Raw genomic sequence first — 23,209 nt, 5'->3', positions numbered from 1 at the left:
TGGGAAGGACTGCTCTTCCCCAGCAGAGAGGTCAATAACCAAGGGCCATATATGCACGAGAAGTGCCGTAACCGATAAGGCGACGGACCCAGAGCAGGAGAGTGGGATTAGGCTGGATAGCTTTATAAATCGGCCGGCACAGACATGAGGGGCCGAATGGCCTCCTTCTGTGCTGTAAACTTGTACAATTCCCTCTCTCTCTATTTCCCCATCTCTCTGCCTGTCCCTTACAGCCTGGGACCAGTGACAGAGACACACGCAGGCCAGGCCGTACAGTCAGTCAGAGAAACCTGTCCCTGTAGACACATCGGGGGGCTTGAATTTCCACTGGAGTTAGTTCTCCAGATCGCCCACTGTAAGCTGTATATTCTACGCTCCACCTCCCTCCCTCTCGAGTCAGATCTCTGTATCGGCACATCTTTCGTTATATCTGTATCTCTACGTCAGTCAGTTCAGTTCAAATGCTTTATTGGCATGAAAGTTTACAGAGAACCATATTGCCAAAGCTTACATAGCAAAAAGGTACAGTTTTCCAACATTCTGTAAGTGTCAATCGATTTGACATTTGTTGGGTATATACAATATTACTTTTAAACAATATTAATTTTAAACAGTCTTTCTACTTCATTTGGTACGTTCAATATTAATTTTAAACAGTCTTACTTTTAAACAGTCCTCAGGTTGTGACATGTTGTTACATATTTAGCCCCAAGGTATGGTCTGTCTCCTTCTCCTAGGACTAATCTCAATTTTGACAGATCATCCAATTCCTTGAAATCTGGGGTTGTTTGGCTTAGCTTGTTGAATAATATGTTTCTTGATGTGTTGAATTTTTCGCATTTTAGGAGGAAATGCATTTCTGTTTCAACCTCGCCAGCCAGACATTGATCGCATATTCTATTCTCTCTAGGCTGCCAGGATTTCTTGTATCTGCCTTTTTCAATTTCCAGTTGGTGGTCGCTTAGTCTGTACCTGGTGAGGGTCTGTCTCTGTTTTGTGTCTCTGATGGTCGTGAGGTAATCTGCCAGTTTATATTCTCTTTTTAGGGCCCGGTAACATTCTAATCTGCTTTGGCTTTCGGTTATTTTGTTCCAATGTTCCAGGTAGGTTTCTTTGCATTTTTTAATGATTTGGTTCACTCGGATTGGTGTTTGGACGGCTGTGTTGGTCTGGGGCTGGTCAGGGTCCGGCTGAGTACTTAGTTTCAGTAGCAGCTGACTCAGGGGACTCTTTTCTGGGTTTAGCTCTTGGGTCTGAAAGGCTTTGAAATGAAGGGTGTCTGGGGAGCTAGATTTGAGGTGATTTAGGAAGTTTAGTGCTCGTTTTTGGATGTTTATTATCAGTGGGTATCTGCCTAGTTTGGCTCTGCATGCATTTGTTGGCGTTTTTCTTTGGGTGCGAAGGATGCTTCGGCAGAATTCTGCATGTAGGGCTTCTATTGTGTGTTTTTCCCATTTAGTGTAGCTTTGGTGATTTAGCGGGCCCCATACTTCACTACCGTACAGTGCAATGGGCAGGATTATGCTGTCAAAAATTTTGAGCCAGATTTTGATTGGGATTTGGATGTTGTAGAATTTTCTTTTTATTGCATATAGGGCTCTTCGGGCTTTTTCTTTTAGTGCATTCACTGCTATGCTGAAGCTCCCTGATGCTGTAATAGTTAGACCAAGGTAGGTGTAGCTCATAGTGTGTCCTATAGTGGTATCACTGAGGGTAAACTGGTATTTGTTTTCGTGACATCTGGGTCTTTTCTGAAAAATCATGATGTTGGTTTTCTTTAGATTTACTGTTAGAGCCCAATTTTGGCAGTATTTGTCGAGTAGGTCTAGTTGTTGCTGTAATCCCTGTTCTGTGGGAGACAGCAGAACCAGGTCGTCCGCATAGAACAGGGACTTCACTTCTCCATCCAGGAGACAGAGACCTGGTGACTCGCTTTGCTCCAGCATGTCTGCTAATTCATTTATGTATATGTTGAACAGGGTCGGGCTCAAATTGCAGCCCTGCCGGACGCCTCTTCTCTGGGTGAAGAAATCGGTGCGTTTGTCTCCAATTTTGACCCCGCATTTGTTTTTCAGATACATTGATTTAATAAGGTCATAGACTTTGCCCCCTATTCCACACTGAAGAAGTTTATAATAGAGCCCTTCGTGCCATATAGAGTCAAAGGCTTTCTTGAAGTCGATGAAACAGGCGAATATTTTCCCATTTTTTGTTTGGTGTTTATGTTTTTCGATGAGGGTGTGAAGGGTATAGATATGGTCGGCGGTGCGGTGTTTTGGAAGAAAGCCTATTTGGTTTTTTCTGAGGATATTATGTTTGTTAAGAAAATCAAGTAATCTACTATTTAGAATACTGCAGAATAACTTCCCTAGACAACTGTTGACACAGATGCCGCGGTAGTTATTTGGGTCTGATTTGTTTCCACTTTTATATATGGGGGAGATTAGTCCTTGGCACCAGATATCGGGAAAACAGCCTGAGCGTAATATGATGTTGAATAGTTTGAGTATCGCACCCTGCATCTCCATATTACTGAACTTTAGCATTTCATTTTTGATGTTGTCTGGGCCACAGGCTTCTCTCTCTCTCCATTGTTCTTTATCTCTTCCTGCAACGTTAATCTTTGCATCCCTTCATCTCCCTCTCGAATCTTCTTTGTATCTACATCTTTCTTGATATCTCTGACTCTCCAACTCTTTCTCTGCAGCACTCTCTGTCTTTCTCGATCTCCAACTCTCCATATCTGCCTCTCTCCCTAACTTTCTCTCTCTCTCTCTCTGCCAGCCACTCTCTCCCTCTCTCTTTGTCCATCTGCCTCTCTTTCTATTTTGAATCTCAGTTTCTCTGTCTTCTGCTCTCCGCTCCTCTCACTGGTTCTGGCTCCCTCTCTCTCTCTTATTCCCAATCTTGCTCCCTTTCACTCTGTTCTGCCTCTTTGTCCTTCTCACTTTCCGTATCTCTGCTTTCTGCTCCTCAGTCCCTCTCACTGGGCCAGATGTTGACCCGGTGCCACAGTGTGAACCCAGTGACAATAAACCAGAATCCTGCGTCACATCTCTCCCGAGGTTGATTTCCATCAATGTTACAATAGGGCGAGATGTGAAACGGGAGGCTGATTCACCATCACCCGGTTTGTTGTATAACGCCAAGTCAAACAGTTTCTTTCCCTCTACGTCTCTGCCTCTCTCCTGTGGGTAAATGGAGTCGAGGTGCAGATCAGCCACAATCTCACATTGGTGGGACAGGCTCGAAGGGCTGAATGGCCTCCTATGTCACCCAAATCTCTGTGTGTCTTTTCTCTGTTCAGGGACACCCAGCTCAGGTTTTGTTTCCCACTACACTGATGGGGGTTGGCGGGGGGTAAACACCTTCCTGCAGTGAGGAACATACCTGGAGCTGGGATGGTACTGTGCGGGAAGGTTGGGAATGCCCGTCATCTCTTGCTCCACGTCTGCACCCACCTCTGATCTCTAATGCCCCCCATCTCACACTCTCACCCTCCTGTATTCCCAGGCTTCTCAATCTCTCTCCCATTAGGTTCCAGACACTCATTATACAGCCACCGACTGAGTGAGCGGCCACAGCCATTTTGTGCTCGGTGCAGGGGGAGGCAGCCATTTTGTGCTCGGTGTGGGGAGGCAGCCATTTTGTGCTTGGTGCGGGGGGAGGCAGCCATTTTGTGCTCGGTGTGGGGGGGCAGCCATTTTGTGCTCGGTGCGGGGGAAGTGTTTTACATTGTTTGTTTGTTTGGATGTGAATTAAAGCAAATTAAAGAGAGTTGTCATTTGGAGCCACACCAGTTAAGTGAGTGCTTCACACACGGGGCAAAATAAAGTTTCACCAGCGGTGGGGAGGGAGATTGACAGGGCGGGGCGATTATACATGGATGGAGATATATGGGGGTCTTATACAGGGGGGGCTGTGGAGTTTCACCAGCGGTAGGGAGGGAGATTGACAGGGCGGGCAGGATTATACATGGATGGAGATATATGGGGGTCTTATACAGGGGGGGCTGTGGAGTTTCACCAGCGGTGGGGAGGGAGATTGACAGGGCGGGCGGGGGGATTATACATGGATGGAGATATATGGGGGTTTTATACAGGGGGGGCTGTGGAGTTTCACCAGCGGTGGGGAGGGAGATTGTCAGGGCGGGGTGATTATACATGGATGGAGATATGTGGGGGTCTTATACAGGGGGGGGTGGTGTTTCACCAAGGGGGAGGAGGGAAGGAGTTTCACAGAGGGAGAGAGGTACAGGGGGCGGAGTGTACAGGGAGATGGGGTGAATTATACAGGGGGAGTTATTGTACAGGAGTGGCACACGGGTGGACAATACAGCAGGGGGGGCGCAGGAGATAAGCGAGGGGAATTCTACAAGCGGGGGGAATTCACGGGGAATAAACGGGGGGAAAATTATAGGTGGAGGGTTTCACGGTGGGGTAACTTCATGAGGGTGTAGTATGCAGGGGTATTATGGGAGATTTTAATGGGTTGTATTATAGGGGGGATGTCACGGAGCTATAGTCATGGGTATTAGACGGGAGAGAACAGAGTATCACGGGTATTGGGGGGGAAAGAGTATCACGGGTATTAGACGGGGGTGAAGAAGAGATTATCACGGGTATTAGACAAGCTGGGGGGAGAAGAGTATCACGGGGGTATTAGACGGGGGGAAGTGAGTAGCTCAGGGGTATTAGATGGGGGGAAGTGAGTAGCGTGGTGGGGAAATTCAGCGGGGGGGAAATTCGGCGGGGGGGATAATTCGGCGGGGGGTAATTCGGCGGGGGGGAATTCGGCGGGGGGGGAATTCAGCGGGGGGTACTCACTACTGGAAACACCACTGTTCATAAACACCGGGACGGGGGACTCTACTGGAAACACTACTGTTCATAGACACAGGGACAGGGGACACTACTGGAAACACCACTGTTCATAGACACCGGGACAGGGGACTCACTACTGGAAACACCGCTGTTCATAGACACAGGGACAGGGGACTCACTACTGGAAACACCACTGTCCATAGACACCGGGACAGGGGACTCACTACTGGAAACACCACTGTCCATAGACAGCGGGACAGGGGACTCAATACTGGAAACACCACTGTCCATAGACACCGGGACAGGGGACACTACTGGAAACACCACTGTTCATAGACACCGGGACAGGGGACTCACTACTGGAAACACCACTGTTCATAGACACCGGGACAGGGGACTCACTACTGGAAACACCGATGTTCACAGACACAGGGACAGGGGACTCACTACTGGAAACACCACTGTTCATAGACACCGGGACAGGGGGCACACTACTGGAAACATCACTGTTCATAGACACCGGGACAGGGGACTCACTACTGGAAACACCACTGTTCATAGACACCGGGACAGGGGACTCACTACTGGAAACACCACTGTTCATAGACACCGGGATAGGGGACTCACTACTGGAAACACCACTGTTCATAGACACTGGGACAGGGGGCACACTACTGGAAACATCACTGTTCATAGACACCGGGACAGGGGACTCACTACTGGAAACACCACTGTTCATAGACACCGGGACAGGGGACTCACTACTGGAAACACCACTGTTCATAGACACCGGGACAGGGGACTCACTACTGGAAACACCACTGTTCATAGACACCGGGACAGGGGACTCACTACTGGAGTCTTAGACACCAGGACAGGGGAATCACTACTGGAAACACCACTGTTCATAGACACCGGGACAGGGGACTCACTGCTGGAAACACCACTGTTCATAGACACCGGGACTGGGGACTTACTGCTGGAAACACTGCTGTTCATAGACACCGGTGCAGGGGATGTCGTGGCGCTTCTTAGTTTCCAAACAGGCAGGCCACTGAGCTGTGGGGCCTTTAACAACGAGTAGACGCGTGTCGAAATAAAACGTTACCAAACGTAGCTTTGTCTTTTAAACTGTTTACTATAACACTTAACAAACGGAATTACAAAGCAAACACGTATAAACGAACACGGTCAAAAACTGTACTGCTCCAAACCTCACAGCTTCTGCCTCTTTCACCACGTGCAGTTTAAACTGTAAAATGGCTGCACCCATGTGTGGCTTAGGGACTGTTCCATTGTGGCAAGAATGAAGGGGGTGTCGGACTATACTACTGGAGCAAGAAAATAGGGGGTTTCTTAATACAATAAGTCGGTCAGGTAAATTAACTATTATGCCATTTAGCCACTATTTTAAAGTATTTTCTTAAGCTTTTATGGCTCTTACATTCCGGCCCCTAATTGACTCGGCACATGAAGCAAATCAATTACTCAAACATTCTTAAGAGTCATAAACTAATGAGTTCAACATATTTACAATACAAATGTCCACTTTTTTCGTTCAGGAACCTTTCACGCTACTTCTTGTAGCAGGCAGAGCTTTGTGATCGGTCTTTCCAGGGTACTGGTCTTGGTTTGCAAACAAACACGACGAACAACGCCTCTGGAGTCTGGCATGGTCTTAATTATTTTTCCCATCAACCAAGAATTTCTAGGGGCTGAATCATCCACGATTAAGACAATGTCTCCGACAATGAAGTTCCTCTTTGTTTTGGACCATTTTTGACGCTCCTGTAGCAGAGGTAAGTATTCTCTTGTCCATCTGGTCCAAAAAAGGTCTGACATATACTGAACTTGCCTCCACTTCCGACGGGCATACAAATCTTCCTTGTTGAAGACTCCCGGGGGCATGGCTGGCTGTGTTTTCAACAACAACAGGTGGTTCGGAGTCAGGGCTTCGAGGTCATTGGGATCATCTGATGTCTTAGTTATCGGTCGGTCATTAATGATGGCTTCGACCTCGCACAGAACGGTTTGGATTCCCTCGTCGTCAAGCGCTTGCTGCTTCAGTACAGAACTGAGTAGTTTTCTTACGGTGCGTATCTGTCTTTCCCAGACACCTCCGTGGTGGGATGCAGCCACTTAATTCCCGTTTGCATCATGGCTTCCTGTATTTTAAGCTGATTCCAACCTTCAATCGCTTCCCGTGGTTCTCTCTCCGCTCCGACGAAATTGGTGCCATTATCACAACGCGTAATGGACACCTGTCCTCTTCTACAGACAAAGCGCCGCAAGGCGTTAATACAGGAATCAGTGTCAAGCGTGTGTGCCACCTCAATATGAACTGCTCTGATGGTCAAACAAGTGAAAAGCACACCATATCTCTTGACAAAGCTCCATCCTCGCTTTACCTCGAAAGGCCCGAAATAGTCCACCCCTACGTTTGTAAATGGGGGCTTGTCTGGTAACAAACGGTCTTCAGGCAGGTCTGCCATTTTCTGCTCCCCAGCTCTAGCGTGTAACCGTCTGCAAACAATGCATTCAGAGAGTATTTTTCTTATTACGGAATTTGCTCCTGGAATCCAGTATCTTTGTCTTAGCTTCGCAAGCACGTGATTCCTCCCACTGTGTCCAATACTCTGGTGTATATGCTGAAGAATGAGAGTAGCAACCCGGAGGTCCTTAGAAAGGATAGCAGGATGCTTGGCCTCCTCTGGCATAGCAGATTTGTTTAGTCTCCCTCCCACCCTCAGTACTCCATCTTGCAGTGTAGGGTCCAGCTTGCAGATATGACTGCCTTTCTTGATTGGAGTATTTCGCTGTAGAGCTTCGATTTCTTCTGGGTATCTTTGTCTTTGACTGAAGCGATCTATCTCCTTCTCAGCCTTGGCCAAATCCTCCACGGTCAGTGAATTCTTGCCCAATGTGGTCTTGTGCTGATGCATGTACTGCTGTAGAAGCATTCTCTGCTTATCAGGGTTACTTTCAGACTGACTGATAGTGGCTCGGTACTCTTTTCTCTTACCGCTCCGGTGTAGCAGCAACTCTTTCAACCTTAGGAACCATGCAACTGCTTTCCTCAACTGGTGCCATCCTGAGAAATGGTTAACAAGCTTGTTCACTGTGTCGAAGTTCTCTTTCGTATTTATGAGATTTACTGTGACTGATCTCTTGACTTCGACGTCGTCTTCAGCAATCTGACTTGGCATATCTGGCCTTTCTGGCCATGATCTCTCTGTTTCCAGCAGATAACTTGGGCCTTGTATCCAAGTTTCGCTCCTCGTGAAGTTTTCAGCCTTCAATCCCCGTGAGGCTTGATCTGCTGGGTTTAATGAGGTGTTTACATACCTCCATTGAGATGGTTGTGTAGCTTCTCTAATGGATGAGATTCTGTTTGCTACGAAGGTCTCGAAGCATATCTTCTCATTCTCTATCTACTTCAGCGCCGTCGTGCTATCCGTCCAGGACACAGATTCTTCGAATGGGAGCTGTAACTCTTTACGCATCACCTGGTCGACTTTAACTGCAACAACCGCTGCCGTCAATTCCAGTCTCGGGATGGTGACCTGCTTCAGCGGAGCCACCCTGGATTTTCCCATGAGGAAGGCACAATGTTTCTGGCCCTGTTGATTTGTCAGCAAGGGGTAGGTAGCCGTGCCATAGCCGTCCTCACTGGCGTCCGAGAAATGATGTAGTTGAGCCGTCTTTGTAACTCCAAAACTCGCGGGCTTGATGCTTCTACTGACGTTGAAGCTAGAAAGTTGTTGCAAATCTGTCAGCCATCTGTGCCATCTCTGAGCTTGACCTTCTGGGATATCTTCATCCCATCCTCTCTTGTCTCTACACAGCTCTCGTAGCATCAGCTTCACCGGCAGAATGAGTGGTGCCAGGAATCCGAGAGGGTCGTAGATGGAACTGACCACGGAGAGAATCCCTCGTCTTGTGGATGGTCTTTCGTTCACCATTATCCTGAAGTTGAACGTGTCTGACTCGATGCACCATTGTACACCAAGAGCTCTCTCGATAGGAAGGACATCGTGGCTCAGGTCCAGATCTTTGACTTCAGTGGCTCTTTCCTTTTCTGGGATAGTATCTAGAACTGCTCTGCTGTTGCTTATCCACTTAGTCAGATGGAATCCTCCATTCGAACACAGAGTCCTAAGGTCTCTTGACAGTGCAATGGCATCGTCTTCTGTTGACACGGACTTCAGACAGTCATCGACATAAAGGTTTCTGAAGATTGTCTCCACAGCCTCTGATGGTGCTTTGCCTTTGCCATCTTCTGCAGTTTTTCTGAGAGCGTAGCTTGCACAGCTGGGAGATGATGTGGCTCCAAACAAGTGTACGGCCATTCTACATTCCACCATCGCTTGACTAACGTCGCCATCTGGCCACCAAAGGAAACGCAGAAGATCAGCATCTTCATCAGGGATTCTGACTTGGTAGAACATTGATTCTATGTCTGCCATCATGGCAACGAGCTCTTGTCTAAACCTAGTCAAGGCGCCAATGAGGGTATTAGTAAGATCAGGACCTTGAAGCAGCTGGTCATTCAGCGAAGTTCCTCTGAATGAGGCGGCGCAGTCAAACACTACACGGATCTTTTTCTTCTTTGGGTGATACACCCCGTGATGAGGAATGCACCAGACCCTTCCATCGTCTCTGTTCAACTGTTCTTCGGGCACTTTTACCGCATAGCCTTTCGCTATGATGTTTCTCATGAAGTCTTTGTAGTCTTCGTGAAAGTCAGGGTTCTTGTTCAGCTTTCTCTTTAGACTGATGGTGCGTTGCTCTGCTATGCAGTGATTGTTCGGCATCTTCGCGGTCTGTCTTCTCAGTGGCAAACCAATGTGGTAGTGGCCATCAATGAACTGTGTAGACCTTGTCATCAAATCCCTGAACTGATGGTCTTCTTGTGACATCTCTGTCTTTTCCTCACAGCTGCGTTCTGAGAAGTCTGCGTTGAACTGTTGTATCAACAGCTCTTCAATGCTTGCGATAGAGATGCGATTAACTGTGACATTTTGTCGTTCCTCCTTGTTCGACTTGTTGCCATCATCTCTCCTTACCAGTCCATTGACTACCCATCCAAGGGCTGTCCTGACGGCGTAGGGTCCGTCATCCTTGCTGTTTATCACCTGCCATGGCTCCATAGTTTTGTAGGCATTGGTTCCAATTAATAGGCCAATTTCTGCTTCAATGTATGGAAGACGCACCTTTTCTAGGTAAGGCCATCCATCCACATCCTTCTGCAGGGCTAGGTTCCCTATTCTAACAGGAATCTCCCTCTGTGTGAAAACATTAGGCAGGTCTATGAAGTCCTTCTCTTCAAGTCCACACACTTCTAGCTCTGACAGGATATAACTTTGCATTGCCTTCTCATGACCCATGGTGCGTAATAGAATTGCTGTTCTTCTGCCTCTAACGTTCAGCTGTAGCATGAGTGATTCTGTGCAGAACGTTGCTGAACTACCTGGATCCATGAAGGCGTAAGTCTCCACAACCTTCTCACTCCTCTTAGACTTGATCCTTACTGGTACGATGGCAAGAATACAATCACTGTCACCGGCCCCAGTAAGTCCGCAAGTCTCTGGTTCTAGCGACACCAGAGCACTTGAAACAACCATCTCGTCGGTATTGCTTTCTTCACTCTTCTTAGGGACTTGTTCTTCTTTATGGATATGCAGCAGACTTGGATGTTTCCGAGTGCACTCTCTGCATGTTGTTATTTGCTTACAGTTTCTACTCAGGTGCCCCTGAGAGAGACATCCAAAACATAGGCCGTTGCACTTCAGGAATTCGATTCTGTCCTTATGTGGCTGTGCTTTGATGTCGCTGCAGAAATCCAATGTATGATTCTTCTGGCAGAATAGGCATGGCTTCTGAAAGGCATCAGCAGACGTCCCTGTGCTGCTCCTTTTGGTAGAGGAGTTCTGGGGCCTTTCTTCCTCGGCCTGAGTGACGATAGTTGCAAAGCTGCTTCCCCTGGAACCACCTTTCCTGAGAGTCTTTGATTCAACAGGCTTGGCTTTCACTCTTCCATCAGTAGTCGGGCTGACATCCTGGATGTTTCCAAACAATGGGTCCCTAGCAATTTTAGCCTGTTTGTCAATGAAATTCACTAAGTCTGCAAACCTGGCTCTACTTTTCCGTCTCTCCATTATCTCAAAGGCTGTTCTTCTCCATTGTTCTCTCATCCTGTAAGGAAGCTTAGAGATGATGATTCTCATAGTCGTAGGATTGTCCATCTCTTCCATGAATTCAACATCCTCCATGGTGTTGCGACATCCTATGAGGAAAAGAACGTATGCGTTCAATGCCTCTCCGTCCTCCGATCTGATCTGTGGCCACTTGGTAGCCTTTTCAATATATGCAGTGGCTATCTTCAGCTCGTTACCATAGTGCTCCTGCAGCAACTTCCTGGCTTCTATGTATCCCCGGTCCGGTCTCATGTGTTCACAGCTTCTGACCAGGTCTTGTGGTTTACCACTGGTGTACTGTCCCAGGTAGTACAACTTGTCACTGCTGCTCTCTGTTTTGGAGTCAATGGCTTGTTCAAAGGATCTGATGAAGGGCTTATACTTGAGTGGGTCGCCTTGGAACACTGGTATGTCTCTTTGAGGGAGTCGAAACAGATTCTGTTGTTTTACAAGCATCTCTGTAATTTCGTTCTGACGTTGCATCACTCGGTATAGGCTTCTCCCTGTGTCTTCAGGCCTCTGGTGGTCATCAGCAGGGTCTAGTCTAGACCGTCTGACGTCTGGGGTAGCATCACGTGCTCCTGTTAGTGGAGAGGCCACTCTTCCACGCTGTAATGCCAGGGGATTGCCTTCGGGCTCTGTTGTAACTCTTGAAGGTGCCCTGGATCCAACTCTATGTGACAACGTTGACTGGCAGTGGCTCCCGCCCTCCCGTGAGCCTTCATAATCTTCGTACGCACTCAACCTGGCGTGTGAGACCTCGATAGCTGTTTTTATCTCCAGCTGTTCTTTCTTTGCCTGCACCTGGGCCCGTTGGGCCTGCACTTGGGCCTGCAGTTGGGCCTGTTGGGCCTGCAGTTGGGCCTCTTGGACCTGCAGTTGGGCCTCTTCCCATTCAAGAGCTTGCTTCTCCGCTAAAGATGCTGCGCACACCATCAGCGCCGCCCGTTCAGCCTCCGCTCTCATGCGTCGCGACGAGCTTGTGGTGGAAGCGACTGACCTGCGTCCAGAAACAGAGCTACCTTCTTTTCGATTTTTGCTCGGTCTGGCGGAAGTCTCTGAAGTGCTATCGTCTGGTCCGACTTCATCGTCAACTTTATCTTTCTCTGCTGTATCAGCATCTTGTCGAATCTTTAAAATCCACTGTTCCGTGGCCTTGATATAGTCCTGAATGCTGGTTGATTTAAGATCAAACCAGTTGTGCTGATCATCGTTTCCCTCTTCTTCAGACAGAAGTGCTAATACATCTTCATTGAGTACATTAAACTCTTCATGCAGCTTGGAGAAATCGTAATACATTATGTCTTCAGCTTTCTTAATATTAGCATTATCTTCCATGAGGCGATCAATTATCTTCATTTTTCCAGTTATCTGAGCTAATTTAGCCTTCCTTGCACCTATGCTTCTATGTAACTTCTCTTCCATTGCCTTTGGGGTGAGCTTTATTTCCCTCTTTTGGCTAGCAATCCTTCTGGCTGAGGGAAGCTCCTGGCTCCGCAAGGCCTCGGCCATTTTACCCGCAGCTCTTATTTAGCTTCTCAATAGAATGAACAAAGCAAGTAGCAGTCACTGTACCTTCGCGTTCTTATATTGTCGTCTGGCTCCGTGACCATTCATGAACACGTTCGCCGACGATTCCGTCCCTTCCTTCTTAGGGAGCAAGTTTTTGACTAATGTAGTGGCGCTTCTTAGTTTCCAAACAGGCAGGCCACTGAGCTGTGGGGCCTTTAACAATGAGTAGACGCGTGTCGAAATAAAACGTTCCCAAACGTAGCTTTGTCTTTTAAACTGTTTACTATAACACTTAACAAACGGAACTACAAAGCAAACACGTATAAACGAACACGGTCAAAAACTGTACTGCTCCAAACCTCACAGCTTCTGCCTCTTTCACCACGTGCAGTTTAAACTGTAAAATGGCTGCACCCATGTGTGGCTTAGGGACTGTTCCATTGTGGCAAGAATGAAGGGGGTGTCGGACTATATGACTGGAGCAAGAAAATAGGGGGTTTCTTAATACAATAAGTCGGTCAGGTAAATTAACTGTATTATGCCATTTAGCCACTATTTTAAAGTATTTTCTTAAGCTTTTATGGCTCTTACAGGGGACTCACTACTGGAAGCACCACTGTTCATAGACACAGGGACAGGGGACTCACTACTGGAAACACCACTGTTCATAGACACCGGGACAGGGGACTCACTACTGGAAACACCGCTGTTCATAGACACCGGGATAGGGGACTCACTACTGGAAACATAGAAGATAGGAGCAAGAGTAGGCCATTCGGCCCTTCGAGCCTGCTCCGCCATTCAACGAGATCATGGCTGATCATCCAAACCCTAGCACCCGGTCCCTACACCGACAGCCATCCCACCCAAGCGCTATCCCTGTAACCCCACGTATTTAATTCCCCCCCTAACACTAAGGGCCAATTTTTTATCATGGCCAATCAACCTAACCCGCACATCTTTGGACTGTGGGAGGAAACCGGAGCACCCGGAGAAAACCCATGCAAACACGGGGAGAATGTCTGTGTGGAGTTTGCACAGTCACCCGAGGCCGGATTTGAACCCAGGTCCCTGGCGCTGTGAGGCAACAGTGCTAACCACTATGCCACCGTTCATAGCCACTGCTTATAGACACAGGGACATGGGTCTCACTATTGGAAGCATCCTTGTTCATAGACACAAGTGCAGGGGAACTCGATGCTGGAAGCAACAACAATAACAACAACTTTTATTTACATAGCACCTTTAAAGTAGTAAATCGTCACAAGGCACTGCGCAGGTGCATAAAAAAACAAAAACGACACAGAGATGCATAAGGAGAAATTCGGGCAGGTGAACAAACACTTGGTCATAGAGGTAGGTTTTAAGGAGTGTCTTAATGGAGGAAAGAGAGGTAGAGAGGCGGAGAGGGTTAGGGAGGGAATTCCAGAGCTTAGGGCCGAGGCAACAGAAGGCACGGCCACCAATGGTTGAATGATTATAATCAGGGATGCTCGAGGGCAGAATTAGAGGAGCGCAGATAACTCGGGGGGTTGTGGGGCTGGAGGAGTTTACAGAGATAGGAAGAGGCGATGCCATGGTGGGATTTGAATATTATGACAGGAATTTTGAAATCGAGGCTTTAAGCCGGAGCCAAAGTAGGTCAACGAGCACAGGGGTGATTGGTGAACGGGACTTGGTGCGAGTAAGGACACAGGCAGCTGAATTTTGGATAACCTCAAGTTTACATAGTGTGGAATGTGGAAGGCCAGCTAGGTGTGCGATGGAATAGTGAAGTCTAGAGGTAACAAAGGCATGGGTGAGAGTTTCAGCAGTGGATGAGCTGAGGCAAGGGTGGAGATGGGCGATGTTACTGAGGTGGAAATAGGCGGTCTTCATTATGCTGCGGATACTCGGAAGCTCATTCCAGGGTCAAATATGACTCCAAGGTTGTGAACAGTGCGGGTCAGCCGCAGACAGATGTTAGGGAGAGGGATGGAGTCAGTGGCTGGGAACGGAGTTCACCACTGTTCATCGGCACAAGTCCAGGAGTCTCACTATAGGAAACAACATCGCTTTAGTTCCAATAAATCCCACAGTCCCGCCGGTGATGGAGGAGCTGTGCATGAGCTGGAGAAAGTAAAAGTCCAAAGACAGCACAGGCTGATTGTTTTAATGATCTGTTTATTGTTCTCCAGGTAATCCACACACATAAGCCACCACAGTTATTGTTCATGTCCTTATATTATTTAGATATTAATTACAGACGGGCTTATTCTCCTTTCACACTCAACTGGTGTAACCCACGTGTTCTGACGCTCATCCAGCAATCAACATCCCATTCTCACATCAGCCTAAACCTCAATGCTGGGTCTTGTATTTCTTTGTGTCCAGAGTTTGATTTAATCCAATTAAACCCCTACCGCTTTTATAACCTTACCATCCACCTCTTCTACCTTGCTCACTGACTCTTACATGGAAACACGCGGGCCTTGTCAGATAGAGGCCAGCGTTATATCTGGAGAAGCCTGGGGCAGAGATGGAGCCTGTTGGGGTTCCGGTAAAAGATGGAAAGAACTCAGGATGGGATATGAGATGCAATGCAGGTCTAATGCTGGGAATTCCTCCGATCTTTTCGTTGCTTAACTAATTTAAATATTATTCTCAGTGGATATTTCATCCCAATCTTCAGCTCCTCTCTGAATTTAGTCTGTGTTACTGCATAAATACATGTGTTTGTGCAGCAGCTCAATAGCAGGAGCATATAGCTGGTACAATCTGCGATAATCATTGGGTCATTGAAACCTATATGATAATAATGGTTTGTAATTCGCATTAATAAGAAAAATATCACGTATGTCATCCAGAGCAGTATGAAGTTTCCGGATATAGCGAAGAGTAGAATAATGGATTTCCTTCGGTTCTCCATCTCCGGATCATTGTGATTGGCATCATTCTTGCTGCTCCTCAGCCTCCTGCGGACTCTACTGGCCGCCAAAATGTGTCCTACGGTCAGAGCATTGAGCAGCAGCATCAGGAATATTGGGAGCAGTGGGGTGAAACAGCGATCAATCCAGGTAAATACTACCCACGCAGTTAGAGTGTAATACTCTAGTTTTGGATCACAGCCCCAGGGCACGTTGTCGATTGTATAGGAGTGTTCAAATATAAAGTACCAGGGAATGTTTTTCAAACAGAACAGCAGACACACGGTTCCTATAACCATGGCTGCAGTTTTCTCGGTGCAATATTTAGTCCTCAGCTTCTGGCAACAAATGGTAACAAAACGATCAAAAGTGAAAGCGACTGTTAACCAGACAGAAATATCTGTGACTGCACGGACCAGGACAGCGTGGAAAGAACACACAGGTGTGAGGAACAGGAAGGTAGTTGGGAAATAATAATCATTAATCCGAACCAGTATCACATCAGTGATAATGACCAGTAGATCCGCCGCCGCCATGGCCACCAGGTAGCGGGTGATACACCTGGAGAGACCGCACTTTCCCCGGGACAGGATCACAATCGTCATCACGTTCGCTGTAAATGGGAAACAGACATAAACAGGGAATCAGCCTTCAGGTTACAGCAAGGGAGCCAGTTTCACAGTATTTGATGTGAAATGTACTTTACTGCAGGATCTGGGAATGGGAACTGAACTCGTTACCGCTGCTAGGATTGTGCAGTTGATAACAATTTTAACATAAAATTGCAATGTTCAGTATAAGAGAGTCTGCAGTAAATAAGTGAAAATAAACGCCTGCAGCAAAGATTAAAACATGAACAACATGGATTCTCTGGGAATTTCCTCAGAGCTGCTCCTCTTCCACCATCACAGCTTCATCAGAAGTGCAAGGAATCCCGACGAGTTCTGAGTAAATTACCGGACGTTAAATTGTATGAGCAAATGGACAGCCAGATAATGAGTTATAATTAATAGCAACAAGTAGCAGTTCATTGACGGAAGAACGAATGAAAACAAAATGAAAGAAAAGTGATTGAAAATAAGTACTGAATGGTCAGTTATAAATTGGGAGATAAATGACAGTTGAGGAGCAGTGAGAATGATGCCGGCCCGAAATGTGGTAAATGCTAAACGGGGAGCACCGATGGTGAGATCATTGGGGGGTTCGGATCCGTGGGCAGGAGAGGGGAGCAGATACCACGCGGGGGTCAGAACAGGCTCGTATTTGTCAGGTTGGATTCTCAGACTGGGGGGAATGACTAAAAACTGTTGAAAAGACAAATGTCAAACACCATGTTACAAAGCGACTTGTTGTGGGTCAACTCGACCAGTTTCTGTTTACAAACCACCGGATGGACATTTCAACAAAAGCAAAATACTGCAGATGCTGGAAATCTGAAATTAAAACAGAAAATGCTGGAAATACTCAGCAGGTCAGGCAGCATCTGCAGAGAGAGAAACACATTTAACGTCTCAGGTCGATGACCCTTCGTTAGAACAGGAAAAAGTCAGATGAACAGTTCACCTGATCAACCGACTTCCCCTTGCTGGAAACCCCAGGTCCTGACATCGGTGCCTTGAACAGTTCAACATCATGTGGGCAAACTCCAACAATCACCGCAAGGGGGAGTAGGTCAGATGTGAGCAGCAACAAAGAAGATGACCTTGTTCTGTGATCCAGGAATAATTGAACCTTCCAAAGTACATGATGTAAGACGAGCACACTCCCGACCTCGCTTTTGTCACCTCTGACAATGGATGAAACTTCAGAGGGAGGTGATGGCGGCGATCCCGAGCTTGCAGCAAAGACCAGTGCAAGTGACAATAGCGGCTGCTGTCCAGCCCATGACAACAAAGTACCTGCCGAGATTCAGCTTCAGAAAGTTTGAGTGGGAAGGATGTACCTCTGAATTGGACGAATCCATCTGTAAAATTAATCCGACACACGAGCAATATTGAGAATCTGTCACCCTGGCCTGTAAGATTTTCCAAAATTACATCCTAGCAGACATGGGAAATATATACAACTGAGCATTCGGAATAAACAATCAACAATATCAGAGTTTCACTCAGGATAATGTGTCGAATGGCAGGTTGTCAGCTTGACATGGAAAGAAGCGTCATGGGTTAATTGGTACAGAATAAGAGAGAGAAAGAGTGTGTGGGAGAGAGAGAGAATGAGAGACGGATAGAACGAGATAGGGAGAGACTAAAAGAGAGAGTCAGTGAAAGGGAGAGGGGAGAGAGAGGGAGAAAGAAAAATTGAGATTGAGAGACAGAGAGAGAGAAAAACTAGAACTATATATATCAGAGACAACTCTGTGCAGAAGGAAAAGCCTTTGCAAGATAAGGTAGGTGAAGTAGAAATAATTCACTGCCTTCCTGCAGAACCGACTTTAGCCAAGAGACACTTAGGTGGAAATGATATGACATGATTTTAGGCGTGTATAATTTTTAAATAGTTAAGCAGCTGGGGGGATCTCCATGGATACAGAAATATATTGTAAAGGTACTGCCCCCGAATCAGAGATAAGAGATATGAGGTGCTGTCTAGTGACCCTGAGCAGGTTGAGGTGGACCTTCTGCTTGAACTGCTGCAGTCCATGTGGTGAAGTTGCTCCCACAGGGCTGTTAGGGCGGCACTTCTAAGCTTTGGACACAGTTACTATGCACCAAATGTGACGGGATAATTTTTTCCCAATGTTACCAATATTTTGTAATGAGTCAAACCATTTCAGTAATTTATTTATCTAAAATATGCAGCATTATACAAAATTGCTAAAATTATTCGCCACATTTATCATGCACTAAACCATTAATTGATTCAACAATTGGATCAGTGTTTCAATGGTTTATTAATTATAGTCCCGCCTTACTTAGAGTCACACTTTAAACAGTGGTGACACTTAAATAACAAACGATCTGGTTACACAACGATTGCCGTCAATTACACTTGTTTCTATTTCCAAGTGCAATGACGGAATATGAAGAAAAGAATATCCACCACTCTGAGAATCCAACCACCAATGTCGTCAGTTAAAAATAAAAATATCTTTACTGCTGTGCCGTAATGTTTCTATTTCCCCAGCTCTCCGTTCCTTCAGTCTCCGGGCTCACTCTCCGTGCAATGTCCCGAATATAACCATTAAAGCACAGAACATTATAATATCAATAAGCATATCGCAAAAGGAAGAGGGAGGACAGTTAGGGCGTGATATTCCCAGAATTTCTGAAACTGACCCGTAATCTGTAGAATAATCACCTCCGGACAAACACAGCAACTGAGCAGACCCGCAAGGAGAGCAGTAATACAAAGAGACACGGACTTATACAATCAATAATCGGTAACAATGGCTCACCGGGAACTCCACGGGCGGCAAGGATAACTTCAGAAATCACTTATACCAGTTACACTGGAAATGGACACGCGATTAATGGAACTCCCATTGCAGAAATGACGATGAATTGGGAGCTTGATGCACAGTTACACAGGGACACAGGAGGAGGTTATTCAGCCCCACAAGCCTTTTCCGACATCACGTTAGACCCTGGCTGATCTGCACCTTAACTCCATTTACCTGTCTTGGTTCCATATCCCTTGATACTCATACCATAAAAAGTTATATCCATCACAGTCTTAAAATTTCAATTGACCGAGCATTGACAGGCTTTTGGGAAAACGAGTTCCAGATTTCCGCTGCCCTTTGTGTGAGAAAGTGTTTCCTGATTTCCCTCCTAAATGGCATAACTCTCATTTTAAGATCATGTCCCCTCGTCCTCCAATCTCCACCAAGGAAACAGTTTCTCTGCATCAACCTTATCGAATCTCTTTATCATTTTAAATAACTCGAATATAACACCCCTCAACATTCTAAACACAAGGAATACAAACTAAGTTTATGCAATCTGTCCTCATAATTTAACCCTTTAAGCCCCGGTGTAATTCTGGTGAACCTGCGCTGAACTCCCTCCAAGACGAATACATGTTTCCTGCGGTGCGGTGTCCAAAACTGAACTCGTGCTCCAGATGGGGTCTGACCAAGGTTCGATATAACTGAAGCATCACTTGCTCACTTTCGATTTTAAACACCCTTGTGAAAAAAACAAAATCCCATCAACATTTATTCCTACTTTTTGTCTCCTTCCTCGCAAGCAACTACCAACCCGTCTCACAAGGTTACCTCCAATACTGTGCAATCTCACCTTTGTTAACAATTTCTGTGTGAAACCTTATCTGAAGCAGGGAAATAACTGACACTGTATTTCAACTTGAGAATATGGGGACCAACATTCCATTGCATCGTGTGCTGACGATATTTACAGTTAAAATTACACCCGCTGACAGGACATTGAATGAAGATAACAATTGGAGCTTTTGCTGGACATTATAAGTGCATTATGATCTCAATGAACATATCACTCAAGGAAGATGGCGGACAGGGAGGATGTGATATTCAATTAAATTCTGACATTGATTTGGAAAAACCAAAACAAATTCTTCAGAAGGAACAGAAAAGATATCGGACATGTACAAAGACCAGTGACACACATAAACCCTGATTCACAAAGTCAGTAAGTTCAGAATCAGTTAGCGGGAACACCAAATACCGCTTGTAGAACGGGAACATGACAAACAGATATACAATACATTCCACTTTATTTATCTCTGAGAAATGATGGGGACTCTTGGTGCAGGACACCGAGCCACAATGGACCCTGTGAGCTGTAATATTCAGAGAAAGACTTATTAATACAGGAGCGAAGCTCCCAATGGGAGCATTAGGCTGCATTGTCCCTGAGATTTGTGAGAGTCAGTGGGACAGTGAGACAACTCACTTCACTATGTCCTTACTGAGTAACATCTTTAAACAGACCTGGCAGAGTTTTAAAACCAATAGTAGAAATATTGGAGTTTGATGCCGATCACATTTGTTCAAAAAGCAACCTGGAACTTTTAGTAGCAGCGGGTATTGGGAACTCATTCCACTGAATGTGAGATTTCAGTTTCCCAGCTGAAGGGGAGAATTTGATTCCTTGTAATGTCGGAGTTAAAATACACCGGTTTCATACCCAGGGCTCAGTCACACTAAACTATGAATCTGAGCTAGAGGAATGTAACACAGACACAGATTACAGGGCGATATGATCAAAGTGTTTAAAATGATGGAAGGGTGGGAGAAGGTAGATAGAAACAGACTGATTCCAGCAAATGATGGGGTCAAGAACGAGGCGTCATAGATACAAGATTGAACAGAAGACATTCGGTACATTGGAAAAGGGAGCGGGAGAAACATCTTCACAAAGAGAGTTGGGAGGCGGTGGAGTTCAGTTCCAGGGTTAGTGGTTGAGGCAGAAGCTATGCTCAGTTTCAGAGTAGAATGGATAGGTTGATGGAGGAAGAGGTGATGAAGGTATATCGGGACAGGTTGGTTAACTGTCTTTACAAATATCTTCTAACTGTAAGGATCAGAAGGGAACTTAATATAACTTGGTAGTGAGCAGCGGTTTGACCGGGCGACCAGGCTTGCTGAGAGTTCAGCTGGTGTTATATCAACATGCAAGTGTATGATCTGAACAATAAAAGTGTCCGGTTTGTATAAAGGGATCAGAACCCGGATTCTGATCGGCGCTCTGGGTAAAATGCGGGTGATGGAAGCTGAAACGGATTTTTCAAATGGGGACAAAGCCAGGACAGTTCCACAGAGCGCCGCTGCTTTGTTTCAATCGCACTCTCAGTGCATTGGATTCCCGGTCTGAGCTGCTGGAAGGGATGTGACAGGAATGAGCTGCCCCCCACCGGCTGAAGGCAGCACAGTGCCCGCCCGGTGGGTGAAGAGGAGTCTGAGAACAGGCTGGTGACCGGTCAGGGGAGAAGACCAGGGGAAGAGCCTATGTCCCTGCATGGAGCACAAACCCAGCCTCGGCATGGATTGTGATCAGCAGGAACAATATCCAGCACTTTGCTGGAAACAGACCGAGAAGAGTGGGAAGATTCTGATTAATGAGACTGAACAAATCCCAGTCCTGACTGTCTGGATTCCCAGGTATATGTCCAGGAGATGCCATCAGTCGATCGGTCCCCAGCGGGAGTCAGAGGGGGAGAAACTGGAGCATTTTACAACACAGTGAATGTTCAGTAAGATATAGACATTGTCAGATATTAACGAATGTAGCCGGAAAAAGTGGAGGAGAGAAAATCTGGCGGGGCATGGAAACAATGGAATTAAAATATTCCATGGAATCACACATTGCACGAGGTCTCAATTAAAACGGAATCATTGGAAAGACATTAAATGCAGAAAATAATCTGCAGTTTTTATGGGGTTTAAAGAAACTTAAAAAGGTAATAAATGAACAGTCAATGAACGAGGTACAGCGGGAAATACAGTCACTGAATTTCTGCCTTTCAATTGACTTGTGAAAAACAGTGAGAAAAGGACACTTACCGAGATAGGAGCAGGAACAGAGTTAACCCTGATTCACAACTTTAGTAATGGAAGAGAATCACTTACCGGGGATTCCAATGGCTGCTATAATCGGATAGTAAATCATTGCTGCCTGTATAACTGGCGGTAAGATGGTAAATGGATATGCAGTTAAGGGAACTCTCATTCTGTCTGAGAAGTGATGGTGACTCTTGGCACTGGACACAGGGCTCAACTGAGTCTGTGAGATGAGGGATTAAGAGAAAACCATTTATAATTGAGGGACACTTCCCGTGGGATCAGGAAGCATCAGGAGTATTGACATTACTTCCAGTCATTTGGGCAGCGTGTCAACTCCCTACACTGTCATGTTTGTGCTGCACTAATTAGATACAAATTGATATTACAAGTGTTTTGAAATGAAACCGCCCAAAGATTGGAATAATACTTTGCTCACATTTCTCTCTGTCAATGTACTGAAAGCCGGGCTCTGACCGCATCGCTGCAACATCTTCAACAGAAGCAGCTTCAGGGTCCCCTCTGTGACGTCACACGGCTCACTCCTGTCGATGCAGCAACAGAATTCCCCCAATTCTCAAACATCTTTCAGTGTTTACACCGCCCCCGGCCCTCCAAACTCAGCCCTTTCAATGTGGGAGTTTAGGCTGGCAATTGAGTGAGGAATTTATGTCTTTAGGACGGGAAGAGTCGGGCTTTGCAGCAACACCTGGAATAAATTAAATCTAACATCTCAGGTAGAAAAATGAAACCATGGACAGGGGCTCGAAAAATCCTGGATTTCACTGAAATCCACATTCTATAAAGGTTACAGGTTAAGGCAGAGCCCTGTTCCTTTAGAGGGATAATCTAGGTATGGGGTACTATACAATATTGAAATAGGTTGGGCCACATTTAGAGCACAATCGCTGTGGAAATCTGCATCCCCCAGGATTCTGTGGGCTGCGGTGGGGATTAGAGTTTCTGCTCATTTCGTTATTTTCTATTATTATCCATTCCCAGTAGTTTCACTTTGATCTTTCCAGTGATATTATCGAAGGCCAGTCCGTGGGACACAGGTGCATTCAGACCAGGAGTAGGTCATTCAGCGTCTCGGGCCTGCTCCGCCATTCAATTTGATCATTGCTGATCTGCAGCTCAGCTCCGTTTCCGCGGCTTTGCTGCTTATCCCTTCATATCCTCAGCTAACAACAATGTATCGATCACAGCCATGAAAGCTCCAAATAATCCCGAGCATCTGCAGCTTTTTGTTGGTTAGAGTTTCAAATTCCCACCAGCCATCGTGTGACA

At 46.3% G+C, this 23,209-nt stretch overlaps 1 protein-coding gene across 1 annotated transcript; it reads right to left on the bottom strand.

The window, feature by feature from the left end:
* Nucleotides 1–14,898: 14,898 nt before the first annotated feature.
* Nucleotides 14,899–22,092, bottom strand: LOC147093786 (putative G protein-coupled receptor 139). Its single transcript, XM_085973914.1, has 2 exons — nt 21,989–22,092; nt 14,899–16,051 (listed from the first exon to the last, which is right to left on the bottom strand). Exons 1-2 carry the CDS (start codon nt 22,086–22,088, stop codon nt 15,120–15,122), a joined length of 1,032 nt encoding a protein of 343 aa, XP_085830040.1. The 5' UTR covers nt 22,089–22,092; the 3' UTR covers nt 14,899–15,119.
* Between the last annotated feature and the right edge of the window lie 1,117 nt (nt 22,093–23,209).

Source organism: Somniosus microcephalus, unplaced genomic scaffold, assembly GCF_052327205.1.
Source record: "Somniosus microcephalus isolate GS21.2 unplaced genomic scaffold, FLI_Smic_1.0 unresolved_chr1, whole genome shotgun sequence".
Classification (NCBI taxonomy): Eukaryota; Metazoa; Chordata; class Chondrichthyes; order Squaliformes; family Somniosidae; genus Somniosus; species Somniosus microcephalus.
The sequence above is the reverse complement of the archived record's forward strand: the minus strand, read 5'-3'. Positions and strand labels throughout refer to the sequence as shown.